At 40.6% G+C, this 22,637-nt stretch overlaps 2 protein-coding genes across 4 annotated transcripts; one reads left to right on the top strand and one right to left on the bottom strand.

Annotated features, from left to right (window-relative positions):
• The first annotated feature begins 536 nt into the window (after positions 1 to 536).
• On the top strand, positions 537 to 5,642 carry zbtb33 (zinc finger and BTB domain containing 33). The gene is made up of 2 exons (XM_023397931.2): positions 537 to 833; positions 2,164 to 5,642. The coding sequence occupies exon 2, from the start codon at positions 2,166 to 2,168 to the stop codon at positions 4,068 to 4,070; it is 1,905 nt and encodes a 634-aa protein (XP_023253699.1). The 5' UTR covers positions 537 to 833; positions 2,164 to 2,165; the 3' UTR covers positions 4,071 to 5,642.
• A 1,044-nt stretch (positions 5,643 to 6,686) lies between these two features.
• Positions 6,687 to 21,548, bottom strand: tmem255a (transmembrane protein 255A). Of its 3 annotated transcripts, XM_087171758.1 has the most exons (10): positions 21,351 to 21,548; positions 16,392 to 16,534; positions 15,696 to 15,758; positions 12,922 to 13,011; positions 11,288 to 11,353; positions 11,019 to 11,107; positions 10,756 to 10,827; positions 10,186 to 10,348; positions 9,812 to 9,958; positions 6,687 to 8,152 (listed from the first exon to the last, which is right to left on the bottom strand). In XM_087171758.1, the coding sequence occupies exons 1-10, from the start codon at positions 21,406 to 21,408 to the stop codon at positions 8,009 to 8,011; spliced, it is 1,035 nt and encodes a 344-aa protein (XP_087027884.1). In that variant the 5' UTR covers positions 21,409 to 21,548; the 3' UTR covers positions 6,687 to 8,008. The 3 variants fall into 3 exon arrangements, with proteins under 3 accessions (XP_087027884.1, XP_023253894.1, XP_087027885.1); XM_023398126.2 differs by lacking the exon at positions 10,756 to 10,827; XM_087171759.1 differs by lacking the exon at positions 11,288 to 11,353.
• Between the last annotated feature and the right edge of the window lie 1,089 nt (positions 21,549 to 22,637).

Raw genomic sequence — 22,637 nt, 5'->3', positions numbered from 1 at the left:
ATCTACTTTTTGTGTTTCGTTTAACTTTATTCTTTAACTACCGACTTTCACTTGTAATTACATTGAATGTTAGCTGTGTATTTTACGTGCTTTAATGTGCTGTGAGCATATATTTTCTCAGATTTTTAAAAAATCTGTTCCTATGTCTATAAAATACTTTTGTAAACTTTTTTTTGCTTTGCTTGTTGAACTTTCTGTGGGACAGCTGGTGACTGTATTTACATGGGTGGTGTGAACCTTTTGGAGCATATTTGGTTCAGCACTTCATTCCTGCAACCTGAAACCAGGAAAGCATAAAACAGGTCCGAGATGACACAACAAATGTTTTGAGAAAATGATGCAACTATCAGTAGAGAGGAAGATAGTTTCTGATTAACTTCATGCAGACTTCAGCGGCAACAATTTGCCTTCAACGGGGCAGATTTGGAGAAGAAGGCGTGAACCTGAGCGGATAAACACAGGAAATCTATTATGTGATGTTTGAGATAGTAGGAGTCTCTACGCTTTTATTTTGAAGGTGAACCGGTAGTTATCTAAAAAGAACACAATTTTCTACTGAAATAATATTCGGACAGTTTTTCATTGTTGTCTTTTCTTCTAACGTGAAGCCAAATTGTTGTTTATTTTATCATTATATCATTACAATGCTGTATGGTTTGAATTTTGTGTGGGTTAAAGCCACACTACGGCGACTCCTTGTGGCTGATCGGTTAGCGGGGAGCAGCAGGGGGATCCTGTCTGCCGTTAGCCATTGTTTGTAGCCTGACAAGTTACTATCTGCAGGAGTTGGTGTCTGCTCTGCTTAGTCTTGGCTGAAAACATCAAGGTTGCAGGTAAACAGGATTCATTTTAAACCCACAAGCTCGGAAATAATTATGCATCCATTGTGGTGCTGTGTGTGTAGCTAACAGGATGCTAGGCCGCGCTGTGCCCTTTCATTAAAGAGGAAGAGTGAAGGAGCTAGCGTTACCTTTTGTTAGCTGGCTAACGACTGCGTTTAAACACACCAATAACAATAATAACAGGCTCCTCAAAGTAGATAACCCCCCCTAAAGGTAAACAAACGCACTTCTCCGCTTTTGCGACGTCACGCGTGTCTAACATTTGAGCTAGTTACTACAAGTTTGGCAAACTAACGTTTAGCTAATGTCAGCTAACGTAACGTTATTGTTTTTGTTTCCTGATTTACAAAACTATCATTCGTAACATTTGTTCACATTCGTGCCCTCGTCATTCCTGTTTGCTTCAACGTCTCATAAAACTTGGAATCATTTCTTTTAGTAATAATGAATTTGTAACTATCCCTAGACAACAGTTAGGTTAAGCTAACAAAACTGCCCTGTATTAAATCACGTCTTGATTAAACCTTTTTGAGGTGTTTCTATTATTTTGTCCACCCTAGGCTAAATGGTAGAAACAAATATCAGAATAATGCAATATAATGCAAGAGCACCACAAATTGCAGCTTCCATCTGCATCTGCATCAACAGCCAACATCTGTGAAGTTATTTCAGCACAAGCTAAATATCATAATCTATTGTTATCTGCACTTTTGGGTATTGATAATAAACTAACAGCTGACTGTATGTGGACCCATAAGTTATAGGAAATTGCAACATAAGAAAGTTCACAGTCAACTAGTTTGTCCAGCAGAGGACAATGGCATGTTTTTTTTAAAACACAAATATCAACATTGGGCTAAGAAATCTAATTTAGATTATCAAACATATTTCTCAGCACCTCAGACTACAGCCTAAATAACTTTGAGCTTGAATCAAAAAACCTCTAAGAAAATTTCCATAAAACAAACAAGCAACCTTCATGCATGTAGGGCTTGCTGCAGTGTTAGACAGTCATAGTTTTAGCTAGTTAATCAATGGAAACTGAGTGTATATGTGCAAAAGAGAACTAGGACAGAGGTGTTTGAAATTAAACTTCCTTCAGCAAACTTCCCTGATTGTTATATTTTCGACAGCTGGTTGAGTTTTTAATGGCAAGACAGTTTAGAACTGGAAAAGCCAGATGTGGGAATGGCCAACACTGAATTTTAGCCAAGTCTTTAACTGAATGTTTTGTTGATCCACTAATGTAATTAACAGACTTTTGTTGTGCATTTATTAGTGTGATTCTGATTTGTTCTCTATGATTTTTTTCTCTCTACAGACATGCCAAGTCTAAAGCTGATTTCTGCGACCGACACACAGTATTCAGCAGCTGTGCTGAAGTCAATGAATGAGCAGAGAAATCATGGATTATTTTGTGATGTCACTATCATCATACAGGACAAAAAATTCAGAGCTCACAAAACAATCCTGTCTGCCTCGAGTACATATTTCCACCAGCTCTTCAGTGTAGCTGGACAAGTGATCGAGTTAAACTTCATCAGAGCAGAAATCTTTGAGGAGATTCTCAATTACATGTACAGCTCCAAGATTGTCCGTGTGCGCTCCGACATGCTTGAGGAGCTCATAAATGCTGGACAGATACTGGGAGTGAAGTTCATTGCAAACTTGGGGTCACCATTATCACAAGTTAAGGGTCTTCCTGGTTTGTCTAAAGAGGCTGAAAGCAAAAGTGACGCATCCACAGAGATGATGCCGATCATCACGGAGTCCTTCTCAATATCTGCAGAGGAATTCAATCAGACGAGCAGACCTGCAGATAATGACGAGGACTCGGACAGTGATGTTATGTTTGTCTCACAAACAGATGCTCAAACCAGAGCAGCCAATCAGAAAACCAACTCTGGTGAGATCATTGATGTGGATGTAACTGATTCAGAAAAAAATGTAGCATCAAAGCAAAATGAAGAATCAAATCATGCAGTTCCAAAACAAAAAGAAAAAGCCACAGCCACCGTGAAAACACAAACCGCAAAGACTCCCAGTATCAGTTGTCATAACCCCAGTTTGCCAGACAGCAGCCCTCTGCGCAGTCCAGACTCCAGCTCCAATAACTCGTCTTCCCCTGCCAGAGTTTCCTCAGGAAGTGCTCCCACAACACCAGCCAGGTCAAGCAGTTTCACCCCCGAACCTTCGAGTGCCTCTCAGTCCTCTGAAAACAGTGATATAATGGGAGTCCACAAGAAACAAGTCTCTACTTCATCTCAGCAGGGGAATTTCAAATTAAGGCTCTTGGATGTTTCTGAAAATCCAGCTAATCAGCCTAACATTCCCAAATCAGCAATAGCAGCAAAAAAGACAGTGACACTCAATACAGCCACAGAGATTGATTCCATTTCATCAGGCTGTAAAGTTTATGCCAATATTGGAGAAAATACTTATGACATTGTCCCAGTGAAGGAAGATCCAGGTGAGGGAGGCTCTAAAGCCAATAAAGGGAAGAGATCGTTAATGGCAACACCTTTGAAACCCTTTGATAAAACTTCCCCCCCACCGAAGGCTGGCCCAAACAAGAAGAGGACCAAAACTGAGCTTGAGGATCACTACGAGTTGATCATGGATGGGAAGACTTTTTACGTGTGCATCGTCTGCAAGCGCCCCTACGTGTGTCTGACGAGCCTCCGCCGTCACTTCAACACGCACTCGTGGGAAAAGAAGTACCCTTGTCGCTACTGTAACAAAGTCTTTGCCCTGGCCGAGTACAGAACTAAACACGAAATTCACCACACAGGAGAGAGGAGGTACCAGTGCTTGTTGTGCAATGACATGTTCATAAACTACCAGTTACTGTCCACCCATTGCAAGCAAGTCCACAACCAGGATCCCAGCGGGAGGAAAGAGAAAGACGACGCAGACAACAACTTATACCGCCTGCTGCCGTGTAAAACGGTGCAGATGAAGCCGTACTCATGGGCGAATGAGGGGCCCGGGGTCCCTGTCATCTCTGAGGATGGCAGCTTGCATCACATAACCACCGATGGCGAAGACGTCTCCTCTTCCACCCAGAGCAGGATGTTGAACTGGGACGACATCTTCATTGAACCTGACGCACACCTGACGCCCGACGCCCAACCCCAACCCCAACCCCAACCCCAACCAAGGTCAACCATAAGCACTCCTCCACAAGGCGCCACAGAGTTTGACTTTGTTATACCAGAGACCTACTGAGCAACACTCGCTGCTCCATTACCTGTGCCTTTTAGGTGCCCCCGCCCTTTTTTCCTCTTTGGTTCCATGTCATCAATGTTCTTCTGTAAGTTTCAATAATGGTGTCATTGTGAGGTCCCGTCACAGTCTTTCCATTTAACGAAAAGATTAGTGCTGTAATATTGTACTGAATGTGGTGATGAAGCAGACCCACAGTTAATCAATGGTGGACTCTGAATTGTGAGTCAGCTGAAGATTGCACCAAAACAGGAAAGAGATGCTTGAATTTGTCTGTCGTGCCAGCTTCAACTAAATTGAAAAGGAGATGAAGCAAATAGTTGCAGTTGATGGAAGTGTAATGTGACTACCTTTTATTACTCTGCTTTTGTATTAGCATTGAACTTTGGTATCATTGGAATAAATGATAATGAGATTAGCCACTAAACAGAGAGGTGGTTCACATGCAAATCAAAAACTGACCCAGAAAAATAGGAGGCCCTTAATGCAGAACTCAGTAGCTATAATAAAAAGGCAAAAAAGGTAATGAACGGTTAAATCTTCGCAGTAAGAGACAAGTTATAGCTGTCGGAGGCTCAGACCAATGTTGATGCCTAATGTCTTTTTGGTGTTCAGCTACAAATTCTGTATCAGCCAGGAAATCTCAGCTGAAGGATCTGAAGCACAAAGCACTGAAATGAAACATTTAAATAGTGCTCTGACTTGTTTCAGCAATGATTTTTAACATTTAGGTCATGTTTCCGAAATCAGTTTATGACGTTAAGCAGCCCACTGAGCCCCATTTAATAAAATAGAAACGGGGTTACCTACTTTGAATGTGAAACCTCAGTTGACGATTATGTAAGCAGGTGACCTTTTTTTCTGGTCAGGATACATTAACGCATTTCTGATTTGTATAAAATACATGATGTCTGCCACAATGGAGTAAAACAAGGTTGTTCAAATGCATCATCAGCTGATGCATCAATCATGACTCGGCCTTTAACAGACACAAGGGTTTGCTGGAAGGATCGTTCCTGGTCTCCATTTGAGACCTAATTCTGTACAAGAGAATATGATCTGAAATATATTTTTTTTATTATGTTATTGTTGGCGATCCCACATGTGGGTATTGTGGCAGGGATGATACAATGCTTATTTAATTTTTTCAGTGGTTGGTAAACAATTATGGTTTCCTTTTTGTCCATTAAACACCTTATGTTTTATTTTGATGCACCTTCACATTTTTGTTTATCATGATTTCCATGTTGTTGTTTTTTTTTATATGAAATGTTATTTTAATGCCAAAATCTGGTGGCTTCATACTGTAGGCTAGAGATTTTGCATACAAATGTGATGATAGGATTGACATAAACTGAGGATTATTTCAGTCCAAACAAATAGCACTTAGTGTTCGATCATGGAGAAGTTCTGTTTTGTAACATTTTTGTTTTTTCTTTCTTTTTTCCTTTGTGTCAGAAAGTAGTGATTGGTCAGTATGAGTAAAAAAGTAGTGCTAACGTGGGAATCAATTACACTTCTTGTCATTCAGTAAAATCATGCCGATTTTCTTTTTTAATAAACAGATTAACCTTGGTGTGTGATGTACAGTATATATTTGTTTTAACTTCACTCTTTTTTTAACTCAGATGTATTTATTAGGTTTATGGCATAGATGATGAAATAGATATTAAATACTTGGGTCTGTTGGTATTTACCAAAATGTCCCTTTTCTGTGAGTTAGCAATGAGGATTATGTGACGATCAATAAATTATTTTACTATTTTAACATAACTGTCTTGCAACATGAGCCTATAAACATCTGCTATTTTATTTACTGTGTTTTGTCATTGCAGTGTTGTACTACCTCAAAATTAGGGCCACAAAACACTGATTAGCAATCACTTTGTCTCCCACAATGAAAGTGTTTTTAGTTTGTTTTTGTGGTTAAAATTAAACCAGTATAAGTGACAGTCTTGTTATAAATCTTACCTTCATGAAGGTTATAATGTTCAGTTTTTGTTGATTGAACTTTCTGATCGTTTGAGGCTGCGAGTTGTGCTGCTGTTGGAACTGTATTGCGTAATACCAGAGGAGTTTTTTCTCAAAAACTGAACATTATAACCTTCCTGAAGGAAGGATTTATTGCAGGGCTGTATTACATCACATTAGTTTTAGCTAGAATTCTTTAATAAACCGACACCTGAGTTTTTATGAGTAAAATAAGTCAGAAGTGATGGAAAATCCTGTTTGTTCAAGAGTTGAATTCACTAATGAAACATAATTTCCTGTCCTGTCCCTTAAATATAATGTTGATTCAACCATGATGATTCCTCTTGACATAATTTAGTTAAACAAGATAAAGAGTCTATGACCATGCTAGGAGCTCTCAGGCGCAGTGGAGCTTTAAGCTAAATGCTAAATAATGTGAAAGCGCTAACATGCTGATAGTTCAACATGATAAAACAAAAATGTCGATCTCATTTTGGCAGTAGAGGAAAAAGTCAACAGGATAACCGAAGTCATAAGTGGGTTTCATCCTCTGGGAACCATGAATGTCTGTGCACAACTTCATGGCAGCTCATCCAACAGCTGCTGAGATGTAGGAACGAAGGGGGGGGGGGGGAGAAACACGCAATGTGAGTTACACAAAACAGTTTTTAATGGCAAGACAAAAAAGGAACTGACACTTTATCAGCCCCTGAGAATGTGTGGTTTAAATTATAAAAAGCAGTGATTAAAGCTGACAGAGACTGGTTTCATGGACATGGAGTAAGTTTACACTTCTGCCGACCGTTCTTCATGATCTCCCATCTCATGTCAGTGAATCCAGCACTGACTGTTCACACTCAATCTTCTCAAATGAGTGACAAGGACAACACATTTCAGCTCGTAGATGTGACATTAGTACTACTTACAAAGAGAGAGACATACATATGCTTACCTGCTTTGCAGCTTTTTAGTGGAAAATACAATAAATAGAGTTCAGAGTGTAATTATTAACTGTATTTCTTCAACAACTACTTTAGGTAGAATAGCTTATTTTTTCTTCATTAACACTGCTCTGCAAAGTTCATCACACATTGATCAGGATATTCTTTAACATAAAGTGAAGAGTTGATAAATAGATACCAAGATCTGTTTGCAAACCTTAGGCCTAACTGCTAAAAGAGCTTCTGTATATCATACTGCTGTACATACATTATGAGCATGTAATACCTCCGTTACTGCTAACTTTTCCTTAGATAATGTACACTGACACTTTCAATTGCTAAAGGAACGACGGCTTGGGCCTAAAACTCTAAAGTTTTTAATTTAATTCAAGCTGATCCAGAATCGGGAAAGCTTTCATCTAACTCTGCATTAATCTGACTTGAGGGTCGCAGCTGTACTAATCAGTCCAGGTCCTCACAGTGAGGATGTTATCATCAGTACCACTCGAAGCAGGAAGCATTTACACTAAAGAGAGGTGAATGTAAAGCATGAGCTGGAGGAGAGTTAGTTTTTTTTGTTGACCTTGCACAGAATACATCCAGGTGACAGAGTGCTGCAGGGCAGGAAGTCCATTTGCATTAAGGCAGATAGATGTGTAAACAGTCCTGGCTTTGAACTGGTTGTATCTCTTGATGTGTATGTGCACGCACACACACACACACACACACACACACACGCACGCACGCACGCACGCACGCACGCACGCACGCACACACGCACGCACGCACACACACAGTGCAGGCCAGAGTGTGAGTGGCGCCCTGGGAGACAGACACTCGCTCCCTTGTGTTGGGCTGAACTCAAAGCTCGTGTACTCTGTGGACGTCCTCCTCCTCACCACCTTCCCTTCACTGCAGTTCTGAACGATTGTGAGGAAAAGCCCAGAGGCGTTGTGCATTCAAACCACTCATTCAGCATCTAACAACAAGCTAATAGCGCTTGAGGTGTTTTCTTTGCTCGAAGCCGTCTTACGGGCTGTACGGTGGGGGCTTCTCATCAGGATGGTTGTGAGGAGGGGAGTAGCGTGGAGGGACCATAGTGGGCCACAGGTGGCTCGCTCCAGACTGGGAGTCATCTGACAGGCCGGAGGAGTCAGGGAACATGAAGGAGCCCTGCAGGAAAGATGAGACGTTTGGTTTCAGAATAACAACTGAGTAAATCAATCAATCAGTTTATTTGTCTACAAAGGGAAACTGGATAAACACACTGCAAAACACAGGATCCTACTAATAAACCAAGTAATGTCTGTCTGTCTGCTTGACTTTAAACTTGGCGGGTGTGTTGCTGAGGACCTGAGGAGGTGCAGTGTTAGTGGTTGTCGAGAAAATTGAAATACAGACAGACAGAGATCCCTCCACCAGAATTTTATAGAAGTTTCTCCATCTCCACACGGGATCTCTGGATCTCAGAGTGACCATCAGGTTCTTGGTCACCTCTCTTACCAAGACCCTTCACCCTCGATTGCTCAGTTTGGCTGGGCGGCCAGCTCTAGGAAGAGTTGTTCCAGACGTCTTCCATGTAAGAATTATGGAGGTCACTGTGCTCTTGGGAACCTTCAATGTGACAGAGTTGTTTTTGTAGCCTTCCTCGGATCTGTGCCTTGACACAATCCTGTCTCCGAGCTCTGCGGTTCCTTCCTCCTCATGGCTTGGTTTGTGCTCTGATAAGCATTGCCAGCTGTGAGACCTTATATAAACAGGTGTGTGCTTCTCTGCATCATGTCCAATCAGCTGATTTTATCACAGGCGGACTCTAATCAAGGTGTAGAAACATCGCAAAGATGATCAAGAGAAATGGGAGGCAGCTGAGCTGAATTTCGACGGCTGTAGCAAAGTCTGAATATGTTTGTCAATGTGATATTTCAGTTTTTCCTTCTAAATAATTTGGAAAAAATTCTAAAATTCTGTTTTCAATTTGTCATAATGGGGTATGAAGTGTGGACTGATAAGGGACGAAATGATTTTAAAATTCAGTATAAGGCTGCAACATAACAAAATGTGTTATTATTATTGCTGTATATCGCACTCACAGTTCATATCATAGCGCCACAGTTTCATCACTTCATCTTTTAGTCCAAGTGAATTTCCTCAAAGCGGTCGAGAGATATCACATTCAGGAGGCCAAAAATATGTTTTGTGCGGTCACAGTGACCTCGTCCTGGAAAACTATCCACCACATCCTCCGTTTGAGGAAGAAAAACAAGGAGAGGTGGGAGAGGGAGACTCCCAGCTCTCAGCGGCTCAGCAGCTTCCACCATTAACAGCTGTATGCCACATGGCTGCACGGTGGTCCTCCACAGAGATAAACAAACCCTTGCCCATACTTGGGCCACATGCTTGTGTTTCTTCTGGCCCAGTATAAGGGGCATCTGGCTCATACACAGCATGACTGTCAGATGCTACTTCCACATCTGCAATAAGAGCCGGATGATGTTGGGTATCTGGGCCAGTGGTTAGCACTGCGGCCTCACCGACAGACCTCAGGAAACCGGCTGGGTAAGAGCCCATTTCCCTGTTTGACAGTGCGAGAAGAATACTAACAGATAACAGAAGATGTAAGGACTGACCACTGACTCCTTTATTAAAACACTACACAAATTCCGGGTTAAAACTGACATTATAATCCTAATATTGCCTGATTAATTTCACATTTTTGGATGAAAGCCACCATCTGAGCTGGACGTCACTGATAAAACAAATGCCAACAATAAATGAATACTTGTTTTGATGCAGGACAAATTCTCAGTCTATGCACATCATGCAGCACTGTACCTGCAGGTCGTAGGCAGTGTATGGCGGCAGGCAGGGGGCAGTGTTGTAATAGGAGTTGAGAGAAGTGGTGGGTGGAGGAGGCTCCGAGGGGACGGGGGCTGTGATGGCCTCTGGTTCAGATGAACTCTCCGATGCAGGAGAGGGAGTCTGACAAAGAAGTATTATTTAGTATCTTGACACACAAACACTAGACAAAGAAAAACACACATAGAGCTGTGTGAATCACTTATACATCAGCCAATACTGACAAATGCATCGTTACAGTTCTTAAACATAAAATAGCATCGGGCTAATTTTCACACATTTGACAAAATTTAAGCCGAGCCATCCAGTGGTGTTTATTGGTGAATATAAGTATCATTCACTTGACGTACCATGTCCTTGAAGCCTCCCAGCACTGCAGCCGTTATGATGCCCAGGAAGAGGGCCACAATGTTGAGGATGGTAGCGGACCACAGCAGGTGATAGAGGTGCACCACGTCCTGGCAGCTCCTCACATCAGTGTATTCATGGTAGCCTCCAATCACCTCTACACGGCTAGCCCAGTGGGTGGGACAGAGAGGGAAACAGCCTACGGTCAAGCCACAAACGTCACTGACAGTTTTTTTTTTTTTTTAAATGCAGGTACATCAACCACCACAACAGGCTCTGAGCGTTTGGTTATGAAAGTGAAAAGGCAAAAGACAGGATTTGATATATGGTTGTAAAAGTTCAGATGGTTTCAGTCTAAGTCTGAGAGGAGAAGCTACTGAGAAGATGCTGCTACAGGCTGGGAAACACGGATGACAACATGGATGAATGTTTGGTCAGACTCAAACAGGACATGCAGAGGGAATGGCACCCTATGAACACATTGCTATTGTGGGTTACATTAAAAACACTTTTTAAAAAAATATAGAGTTGATCATGAATAGCTATTATGGGTCTAGAAAAAAGGGACCTACTTCCAAATCATGGATGATTTCCTAAACTTTTTCAAAACATCTTTATTCTGAAGTCCCATAAGAGGATGTTCTCTGAAACAAAGGTTAAAAGAAAAGAAACATTCTTGTTCTAATACGTTCAACACTGCAATGAAAGAAAAATCTCCCACAAAAATGGCAGAGCAGTACACATCAAAAATCCAAACGGTCAAAGCAACACAGCCAAAGCAAGTAGCCACTGATTCAGAAGCTTCGTCAGGTGCTCGAACACTCAGCATACTCACTTCCCGCAGTTGTAGAGGTCGCAGCAGTAACAGGTGTTGCTCTTCACGCGCAGGTTACAGGACGAGCGCGACATTGTCTGACACGGCACCTGAAGGTCAAAAATGAGTTTACAGTCCCTTCACTTTGGGTCCGCTGCCGGCTAAGCACCTGAACAACGTCCTGGCTAAAACTACTAATGAGTAAACACAGAGTACAGGTCGGAGATATACGCTGAGGAGGAAACTTTCTTATTTCTGTGAACTTGAAGAGAAAAAAATGTGTTTCTTACATCACGGTCAGATGCTGTCTCACTGGAGTGATACTCACAACGGCCGGCATACAGAGGCCTGAGGTCCTGCAGTGCGATAGACATCAATTTTATGTATATTTCTGACATGTGAATTTTCTTTTTTTTCTCTATGCTTTCTATTTCTTTTGTGAAACCCTCACGAGAATGCAGAGGTCAGGTCATCCAAGTTTTATGGTTTATTGTCATATATAAAATCTTAAGACTTCCACTTCTTTCAAAAAATACAGTTTGGAAATATTCAACTACATTTCCTTGTTTCTACATGCTACACATTTTAATTTCACTCTGCACTGAGTTCAACTTCTTCACAATTTAACTACTTAATCACATTTTCCTGCTTTTCTAGAAACATGAAAGAAAGCTTGATTTTAATAAAACCCCTGTAAGTAAACGTTGCTACCTGTGGGTTATCTGCGAAGTAAAAGAGCTCCATCTTAACCTGTGAATGAGGAGCATTTGACTGGATACAGACACTTTGGACCAGTGTTTCTTAAACTACAGGTCCCAGCTCAGTGGGTGGGTACTCACATGAAATCTTTATATCAACAGAATTTAGTTGTTTTCATTTACTTTGCAGAGTTCAAAATGCTCCAATAATAAGTACCTATATTTTCTCCAAAGACATTTTAACGCTTGCAAAACAGTGCAAAGTTTTCTCTTATAGTTGGCACATTAGCAAACTCAGTCACTAACTTAAGTGTTTGTTGTTTATGATGTCACTGTGAAGTTGACCTTTGACCATTTGGATATAAAATGTCATCACTTCATCATTTTATTCTATTAGACATTTGAGTTAAATTGTGTCAAAATTAGTGAGTTATGGCCAAAAACATGTTTTCTGAGATCACCTTAAACTTTGACCTTTAATCACCAAATTCTAATCAGTTCGTCCTTGAGTCAAAGTGAATGTTTGTATCACATTTGAAGAAATTCCCTCGAGGCGTTACTGAGATATAGCGTTCATGAGAATGGGAAACACAATGCCTCCAGCCATCAATCACTATAAATCTGAGTATCTGAATGACTGTTAATGTGAATATTAAGATGGTTAATTCTGTATTCATGAAGGTGGGTCATTTAATTTAAATTGTTGAGATGAGAAAGTTTAACAACGTGTCCTTTAAAACCCACAACCAACTTCTTTTCCTCTTTCTCTTTCATTCAACAGTCTGTCTCTGTGGAGTGCAAAAAACTGTTTGGGAGGAAAATTTCCATTTTCCATTTCACCGACACAACGGGCAAATAAAAAAACCTGCTAATGGTGCTGATCTCCCTTTTCACCCAGCCCTAACTTATTTTGGTATAATTGTTTTAAGAGTGCATTAGCGGTTATTTATTCTTTTATGTACTTTGCATCATGGAGAATAATCTCTACCACAAAATATGTCTGTCTCTGTGAGAAGGGTGTGGCGGCTGCTATAGGCTGCCATATGCAAGCATTGCCCTTGCAGATGGGAATACAGTTTACTATATTTGTAATGCGGACGGAGTATATTAAGCTATAATGGAAATAGCATTGATTAATAAGCTTGTAATAAATGGGAGCATAAGTGTTATCCTTATCCATAATTTATGAGTTTAGTTTAATAAGTAGAAGCTTCATTGATACTCACAATGTGCCTTGCAGCAAATACTCCATCAACAATAGCACAGCAGAAGGCAGCCACCACTCCGAAACTGATGAAGACAATAGATGCCACTAACTGTGAAAGAAAACAGAGGAGCATCAGCTTCATCACTCTTCATCATGATGTAATGATTTTACTATTGTAGGAGACTAGAAACTAAATGTAAACATGCACTATTTTATGAGTATTTTTTTATTGCTCCCTCACACCACTGTACTGGGTTACATCTGCAACACTAATGTGTATTATATGAATGGGACGAGGGTGGGGGGGTTGTGGGCTGGGTTAAAGGACAACAGTGACAGAGCGCAGTGGTTGTCACCTACAGTGGCTTTCACCGCGGTCCGTGGCTGGCACGGTGCCCGGCTCTTTTATAGGCACTGCAACCCCTTAATTCTCCTCCTTTAACTCCTCAATGAGAATCAGCATGTATTCAGTTACACATCACCCCACCCAGTCTGCAGCTACCCCAGCTCACAGGGGTGAGGCAGTGCAACAGATTCATCACTGAGCTGCGGCTTTGCCAAGACTTCTGCGATCACGGTCCAGCTGGTAACATGAAAACAACTCGACCCCGGGGGTTCTCGGCAACACATGTTAAAGGTTTGACGGACATGCCAACTGTTAGTTGGGCTGGTTGATGGGGTCGTCCATCAACACAGTTTCTTCTGCCACACTAAGAACAGTTTTAGTTATTTCAACTGAAAGATTTCTGTATTTCTGTCGGCCGTCCTGTTACTGGTCTGAAGTGGAAACACTTGATAAATCAGCATTTATCAACAGTTGAATTCAAGTCTGTTGTGGGGGTGCTGTCTTGGATATTTGACGTTATAACAAAATTCTTAGGATTTGAAACCATGTTTTCAGGGGCTTTAAACGTCAAGATGTTCAAACATGACAGTGATAAACACTTAATGACCAGCAAAGTCATACGTCGCATGAAAAAAAAAACAATTTAGTGTGACGTTCAGCAGTAAAGACTTGATAAAAACAGCACCTACGAGTGTCAGAAATATGTCTTCATCAGTGCACACTTTGATTGCTGGTCATGAAAAGGTGGAAATGGAAGCTCTCCTTGCAGTTTGCTGCTGATTTTCTGCTGATAGGATTATCACTTGAATCACAATAACGTTTCATGTCAATTATGATTCAGCTACTTTCATCCACTTCCAAGTATAACAATGTGCAAATTCTTCTTCTCACTAAAAAACTGGGTTGCAACTAACAATCTTTGACAATATGAATGCACCTGCTGATTATTACCTCTGCCAAGGAGGTTATGTTTTCCCCAGTGTTTATTTGCCAGCAGGATTACACAAAATGTAGTGAACTGATTTGCACCAAACGTGGTGGAGGGATGGGGCATGAGCCAGGGAAGAGCCCATTAAATGTTGGTGCGGATGCATCTGCAGGGGCAGATCCAGGAATTTCTTTTCCCTTAACATTGCGAAATAGGACATTTGTTGGTCAGTTTCTCAGGAAATAATGTATGGATCTTGATGTAAAACAACTAATTTAAATATATTGATGTATATTATCATATATATGGATGTAAACTGTTTACATCCATGTCTGTGCAGACTTATATAATTGGTGAAGACTTTAATAAAAAGCTATTTAAGTGTGTTTTAATCATAACTAGCATGTGAATTCTTGGGTTATGGCAAAATTGTATTGGTCAGAGTGACCTCACACTTTATGAGTCATAGTGATCTTTGACCTTTGACCACCAGATATCACATTCATGAATGGGTATGTGGACAAGCCAAAAACAAAAACCTCTGGCCACGGCTGTCGCTGGTGTCGAGGCATAAAAACATCCATCACATTTTCATAGAGATCATTTGGACCAACAGTCCAAGATCTAAATACAGTTGACTGCAAAAGATTGGGAGTCCCTGGGTAAATTAATCCCTGGGCATAGAGTTTCAAAAGTACTACACAATGACATAATTACTCTAATATTTTTCTGCTTATGAGATCATGAAACAAACAGACGCTGAGCATTTGTATTTGAAGAAAGACTATTTACATCAACAAAATGTGGAATTTATAAAACCTGTACATATTCACATTTAAGTGGTTGGAAGCAGTTACTAATTGATTCTCCAAATGGTTGAAGGCTGAATTAGTTTTCTATTGATCAACTTATCATTTCAGCTCTCCTGAAAATGCAATGATACAAAAATCATGTGCCTCTATTACCCCAAACCACAAATAATAACAACACGTTCACATTTTATGGGAAACAACAAACCAGAGGTCGTCTGGTGTAACGTGCCATAACTCACTCACTCGTGTCACACATACACCAACTGCAACTCCAGGCATCCCAACTCTGCTGCATTATGGGAAAAGGTTTCACGATACAAACTCATACTTCATTTCAGCCCCGACAGTCCCTGCCCAGCACCTCCCACCTGCTCCTCTCATCTGCAGTTTCCTTCTCCACATTCCAGTGTGGACATCCGCCCTCTTCCACTTACACCCTATTTCTATTTCTGGCTGCATCTCCCCTCAAGCCCAGGATACTTGCTCTGATACACAACGTAAACCTCCTCAGGCTTAGCGGGACTCGCAGTCTGGGTCAGTTCTGCTGCTCACATTTTCACTTTAACAACATAATCAAGCTGGAGGATGTTGGAAGGTAATTGGGACTCATGCACAGTTTAATAACAGTGTTCTGTGACTGTAGAGACAAGGAGACACCGAGCACTGAAAGTGATCTCAATGCACAGCGGTAATATAAATCCTCTTACCATCTGCCTCTTGTTCTCTATCAAATGAGCACCGATAATTCCCAGAAAAGAGCCAAAGCCCAGCTGAGGAGAAAGAAAATAGCTGTTAGGGCATTTATCTAATTTGACTGTAAAGCTTTGATTTCATAGTGCAGTTAGATAAATCAAAGATTTAAGTGTTTCTCTCGTGCTCTGGGGAAGCATTCAGCATCTTTACAATATTATTAACTATTCACTTTTATAGGTGAGTAAAATACATTGAAGATTAATTTACTGTGATTTGAGTTTGTTGTCAGTTTCTCTCAATCTTATGCAGCATTTTAATATTATTTCTTTCTATAATAATATAATATAATAATCTGAACTATTAATCTGATGAATTTAAGGTTAAAGTTGTGAGAGGCATCTTTACATTAGATGCTTTCCCTGTAGCTCTTTACATGAGGCAGAATGTTAAAAGCCGAGTACTGTGAAGAAACAAATTTATGGACTGAGAGATGCTTTACCTCACTCAGCCTCTAATGACAGTGATGCTGAATAATGAATGTGGGGAAAATTCACCCCTCGGAGACCTTCAGTAATTATGTTCATCAGAGTCCAGGAGCGGGAAGAGCTCACTGGAAACACTCACACTTCACTCACATGTCACTTATAATGAAATCTGACAGGGAGCAGGCCTGCTGCTGCTGCTAACTGTAGGTGTGAATGTGCACTCACAATGACTCCTGGGTAGTAGCCGCCCACTGTGATGTTCTGCGTCCTGGTAGTTGCTGCCAGGCCAAAGATGAGGATGAGCACAGATACGATGAGCAGCATCACCGTCACTATTATGGATTTCCTCTTCCTCCTCTTAAAGGAACCTACAAGAGAGCAGATTAGAGAACATTACAGCGAGTATCACGCGGCGACATGAGCGGTAAAGTGATGTAAGACTAGAAGATGAGCCTACAACTACAGTCCAGACCATAACTATTTAGAAAAATCGGGCTCTGCGCTTCTGCACGTTCAATATTAAATAAAATAATGGATATTAGATCAAAGTGCCAAGTCTGATCTTTAATTTGAGGAGCTCTGAATCAATATTGAAGGGACTGTGTGGAAGATAAAGACCTTTTAACACATAATGCCCGAACTGCGATGGTTCATTAGTAATTGGAGACTTGGCTTCTAAATGTGCAGCTGCGTGTCGTTTCAACATTCGTTCATACACATAAAGCGCCCAAACGAGTCTCAGAGTTGACTGAGAGTTGCCATTCAGATAAAAGTGGAGTTGTCTCTCAATATGAGCAGAGAAGATCTGATCATACAAGTGAAGAAGATAATATCAATACCTATATCAGAGGTACGTGGTTTGCCAGAATCAGGCCTGGGAGAGCGAGGAGCACAAGACTTGTGGATGAGCAGAAAAATCATCGCCATGGTGATGAAAAATCCCTCTATGACAGCAGGTCAAAAATGGGTGTAGGCGCCAGCGGACATGTTTTTCTTTCAACGATCAAGAGAGGAAGTCATGACCAGCATGGCAGAGGATTCATCACAAAATGTAAAAACAGAGAGGCCGGTGCAGTTCACAAAAACACACAAAAACAAGTAGAGGAACAAAGATCTATGGGGAGATTAAACAAAAATCAACCACTATTAAAATGATGGAAAGAGATATGGCTGCCAATGGAGCTGGTACACTGGCATTTATTGATGATTTCACTGCTGACGGAGGCAACAGGATGAATGCAGAGGAATACAGGCGCATTCTGCTCAGATTCAGCCTCACGCATCAAAACTCATTGGAGTATCCTCAACATACGGCTAAAGCGACCAAAGAGCTGTTGAGGGTGAAGAGGTGGAATAACCTCGACTGGCCGAGTCAACCACCTGATCTCAGTCTGACTGAGATGCACTCCACCTGGTGAAGACCAGACTAAAGGCGGAGACCACTCAGCGAGCAAGAGCTGAAAGAGGTTGCAGTGAAGAAAAGGGAGAGCATCAGGGAGTCACATGCTGCAAAGGACTTCACACAAAAAATCAAACATGGTGATTTTGTTTCGACTTCATGTGTATCTGACCTTCAAACATTGGATACTATGTGCTAAAAAGGTTATACATCACATATAGTTCTTTCTATGTTGATTTAAAGCTACTTAAACTCAAGCTGAGACTCGGCACTTTAATGTAGCAACCATTACTTTATTTTTAAAGTGCTGAAGCTCAGAGCCTGAAGAACTAAGACTGTGTAACCGGCTGTACTGTGGGATCCACCACAGGCTGTGATGTAACATGGGAAGTAGTTAAAGACTAATGATGGGACTGGAGTCTCTCTGGCTCTGTCCCTTTGGCCATCAGTGGCTTTGTCTAAGAGTAAGGTATCAAAAGGGGAAATAACGTCCACGATCACAGCGCAGCTCAAAACAAAGAGTCACATTTCTTGAGTATTTCTTATGACTAGATTGTTCCAAAAATAACTTACAAATAACTTATCATGTTTCTCATGATGGAAAAAAATCCTGGCGTCTCGTTTCAGTAAACAAAATAAAACTAATTTTTATTTTCTTCTTAAATCACACATTGTTTGGTAACATGAGAAATCTCTAAAGTTCTATTTGAGTCTATAATTTGCTGCCATTTCCAATGAAAACGTTTGTTTTTGTTTAACCTGGAAGCATGTGATAGAAGCAGATTTAACAGTAAAAAAAATCATCTGTGAGCTTTAAGACACAGATCATATAATCACAATGCCCCTCATACCCAGTCAGCTTTCTGCTGTCATATCTACTATATCCCACCATGATCTCCATGACTGTGTGCTCCTATAATTAGTAGTATGTCATCAGTAATTCTAACAAGAAATTTAAAAATTAGTTTTACCTCATTAATGCGCAAATTTACTCAGCAAGGCGTATTATTATTGTTGAGTTATTGTGTTCACAAGTCAGTTTCATCCTAATTAGGCCAATTAAGTCATTAATTAGAGAAAGATATTTCATACCAACATGTTTGTCTTTGCTACATATCTGGTATCAACGTGAACTTGTTAGCTCAAGTGTTAAGGACTCACAGATATTTCTCGGGAATCAGTGTTCTCTCATTAATATGCAAATGTATGCAGCGATGCACACCGAAGTCTAATCAGCTGACTTCCTCCATCTGGTGTACCTGTGGTGTAAGCATGACGCTTCTGCTGTGTGTTGTTCTGTTCAGAAGAACAACAGGGAGCTTTGCAATTCAGAAGTCAGATAACCTAAAAATGTTAAAAAAAAAAAAAAAAAAATACCATAAATTATTTAATAAGACAACCATGAACTAAAAATAAAATGTACCTTGAAGAGCCAAAGGTTTACCATGTAAGAGTCGAGTAGCCTCTGGGATTGTGCTTCTTTTAAACTGCTCAGATTTAAAACAGATCTGTCTGAATCTCCTCTCAGAGGTCATTCATCTCCTCAAAGAGAGGAGCTGCTGCATGAGAGTCATCTCTAACAATATTCAGGGCCTTCTGCTGACGTCAAACTTTAAAAATTGAAGAGAGAGGCTGGCGGGAGTGGCCAGTAATTTTAGATGCAGCGTTAACTACTTTCTCTGTTGTTCCAGCAGTAGTCACTCCACTAAACCAAACTGTGATAGAAAGTTTCACCTGCTTCTGATTGTGTGACAGAAAAGATCTGTTTAGTTCAGAGAGCTCATCACAGAATGACAGATCACCTCTATGTTCTGTTTTATCAATCTGTGGGATACGTGGAGCTGGAAGCCACAGACAGACAGACTTCATTGTTGCTGAATACTGATGCTCCAACCTGGAGATCAATAAGAAACTGTCAGATAACTCAGGAGCAAAGTACTTCAGTGTCTGTCACTACACTGAGAGGATAAAACATATGGTCTCCACAGTGTTCACACAATGAACAACAAAGCCTGTAAGATTAATCATCTAGAAACATATGTACAATCTTACAGAGCTGGGAGTTAAATTACAACAATAATAATGTGATGAGGCTACATTTCCTTTGGGGTTGGGTTAATTTTAATACTGAAATGCAGTTTTCTTTTCCTTATCTCAAATGCTAAATTACAGTTAAATGAAACATTGAATGGGGATGGTTTGCATCAGTGTAATGAATCATGAGTGCCTCTGTTTTCATATCACATTCTTGCAGTTTTAATCTCACAGACCACATCTTTACTAGATTAGGTCAAATATCATATGGAAATGCCAGTCATTTTCTATCTAATATATCATATGATCATCAGTAGAGGTTTTAAGTAAAACATTCTTAATTCATTGGATTTTATCGTTATCTCCCGGCTCTACCTCGTAGCAATTTTGCAGGAAACGGGATTTGTAACTCAGAATCATGCATGGCTAGATTGTTTATTATGCGACTTCCTTTGAAAACATTACTACTGTAGGAGTCGGAAGTATACAGTCAAGTATAGGGACTGTTATTTGACTACTGCTCACGTAGAAGTAAAATGTCATGTGTTTAACATTACTCACAGTATTACTCCATGTAACAGAGTTACATATGGCCAGGGTCACATAATCACTTAAGCATGATTACACCACTAACCACTCCCTCTCTAGTTCAATGATGCTCTGAAAACAGGGTTTCCGCAGGGTTCACTAAGTTCAGTTCAATACGTTTTAAGACCTTTAAGAAATGTAATACCTATTTCACAGCCAAAGAATAAAATATATAAATAAAAACCAATACAGGTGATAAGGCCTTGCATTATTTAAGTGCCTGAATTTATTGGCATGTCTGTCATATTTTAGTCAGTACTTCCCAGCTGTATATAACAATAATTCCCATTAAATCTGACCTGGATCTGGATAAGCAGTAGAAAATCGATGAATAAAAGAATGGATGGATTACCAACTTGAAAAACAACAAATTTACATATGAATTTTACATAAATTCAGTGGTCTGTGGCATATATAATGAACTAGAAAACCTGTTTAAGTCATTTGTGAGTGCAATTTCAGACATTTGAATACCTCCTACAGCCTTTAATGTTGGAGAAAACTGAAATCAGTGCTTTTTTAAAAGCCTTTTCAATGCCTGAAGAGGTGACCACTTAGCTTTCTCAAACACTGCCTTACAACAAATAAGAGGTGTAGAGGTCTGGGGGCAAACTAACATGGATGATCCCATTATTTGTGCCACAATAGCAAAGCTGTAGACTATGATCTTCCAGAGATAGTTGAGTTCAACAATCTACTACTATCTAGTGAAAATTACCTGTTTTAGGTTACACTAATACGTACAAAAAATATTCTCCATCACATGAATGGACCGTTTTTATTCCTTTAATTTTTATGGTATCAGCCGAGCATCCTGCCAAAAATCTGTGTCAGCCAGTTACCAGAGCCAAACATCCAGGCTGCTGTGGTTACTCAACGTCGCCGCACCTGCAGTGACGCGCTGCGGCCTGGGCCAGAAAAAAAACACGGTCTGGTGATGCAACGAGTGTTTTGTCTGCTTTTGTGAGGAGGAAAGCGGCTGCTCGTGTTTCCAACCAACAAAAATAAGACACGTGAACGGCCAAAATATTAACCTTAGTGTGTATTAGCTATTCAAAGAAGCTTTCAGTGCTCGATAAACCCCCTGCAGTGTAGTAAAATGAGTATATTATTCAGTTGATAAAAGCTGCTGCAGACACGGCGTTGACCTTGCACACACCTACCCATGCTTGTTTCTGAGAGAGTCAGTCCGCTCGATTGAAGGCTCTGAGCTGGAGGCATGCTGGCTTCAGGATGTTTAACGTAGTCCAACGGACGATCCTCTTGCAAAAAAAAAAACAAAAAAAACAGTCACGACTAAATGTTACACGCTATATATTTGGAAGCTAAATGTTTACAATCAGGAGCTAATGCAGACGGTGCGTTCGTTTGCTGAGGCATTCTTTGACAGCAGCCCTCCGTCCCCGCTGAACCCCAGTCCGTCTCATTCACATCCCCGCGGCTGTTGACACGTTTCTCTGTGTCCGTCCTCACGATGTGTCGGTGTCGGACAGTTGGTCGCTGCTGCTGCTGCTGCTGCTGGCTGTTTGTGCGCATGTCACAAACACACTCAAAAACCCGTTACTTTACGTTACTCGTTCCAAAGCAGTGTGACGATACTGCGATACTCAGCTAATTATCAATTTTTCCCTGATGTACGTGAACGTTTCACCAATAGGTTCGTTACTTTCCGTTACAAACCTTGTAACGGTCGTTTTTGTTCACCTGCACCTACATTTACAGATCAGATGATGAACCGTCAATGTAGTTTTATTCACCCAATACTATCGTCTCTGTCGATAAAATTCAAAATACGTGTATAAATTCACCAAGAGACAAACCTTCCGCCATTTTTAGGATTATTGGCTAGTGTCGTAATTTTAACGGTTAACCTTCCAGGCTTACGTTACAAGATGAATGACTACAAGCTTCAAAAAGAAAAATGGGTTTGTGATTTTAAACAAATCCTGTAAATTTTCACTTTGTATTAATTTTATAGCAAATACAAGTAATGTTAGAAAAAATAAAATAAAAAACACGTCCCTGATATAGGAAAGTAACGGTAATCTGTAACGGGTCCCTGGTCACCAGAAAGCGGGGACGAAAGCTTTGAATGACAGCATCACATGGAGTCGGTTAAATCAGTTTTGATCTGTTTAATGTGTTTTATCCTGCTGTCTGTGTTTGATACACAGATCTGGAGCTACTCATCCTGGTTTTACTCAGCTGCACTGATTGGGGAGAAAGTAAAAGTTGTGAGCATCGAGCGCCGCCAACCGTCAACAGTACAACGGTGCGTTCATGAGCTACCGGGCATTCAGGGAGCAGCATATGCATGATTCAACAAGATGACATATGCTGCCTTCAAGGACGATACGTCAGGTTTGAAATCCTAAATACGAGTTTTTATACAAAATTCTCCCTGTCCCAAAAAATAGGAACTCGTGCGTTTTTTTTTTGGTTGCTGATAT

The sequence above is a fragment of the Seriola lalandi genome, unplaced genomic scaffold (genome assembly GCF_002814215.2).
Source record: "Seriola lalandi dorsalis isolate HSWRI2012SDOR001 ecotype SW California unplaced genomic scaffold, Sedor1 jcf7180002054972, whole genome shotgun sequence".
In the NCBI taxonomy this organism is placed as follows: Eukaryota; Metazoa; Chordata; class Actinopteri; order Carangiformes; family Carangidae; genus Seriola; species Seriola lalandi.
Note: the sequence above shows the minus strand (reverse complement) of the source record. Positions and strands in the feature narration are given on the sequence as shown.

Excerpts from the sequence above, each read along its gene's own strand:
- zbtb33 (XM_023397931.2), top strand. The coding sequence starts at position 2,166 with ATGCCAAGTCTAAAGCTGATTTCTGCGACCGACACACAGTATTCAGCA.
- tmem255a (XM_087171758.1), bottom strand. The coding sequence starts at position 21,408 with ATGCCTCCAGCTCAGAGCCTTCAATCGAGCGGACTGACTCTCTCAGAA. Across the intron at positions 16,535-21,350 it reads TCTCTCAGAAACAAGCATGG|GTTCCTTTAAGAGGAGGAAG; the intron begins GTAGGTGTGTGC and ends GCTCTCTTGTAG. Across the intron at positions 13,012-15,695 it reads TAGAGAACAAGAGGCAGATG|TTAGTGGCATCTATTGTCTT; the intron begins GTAAGAGGATTT and ends TTTCTTTCACAG.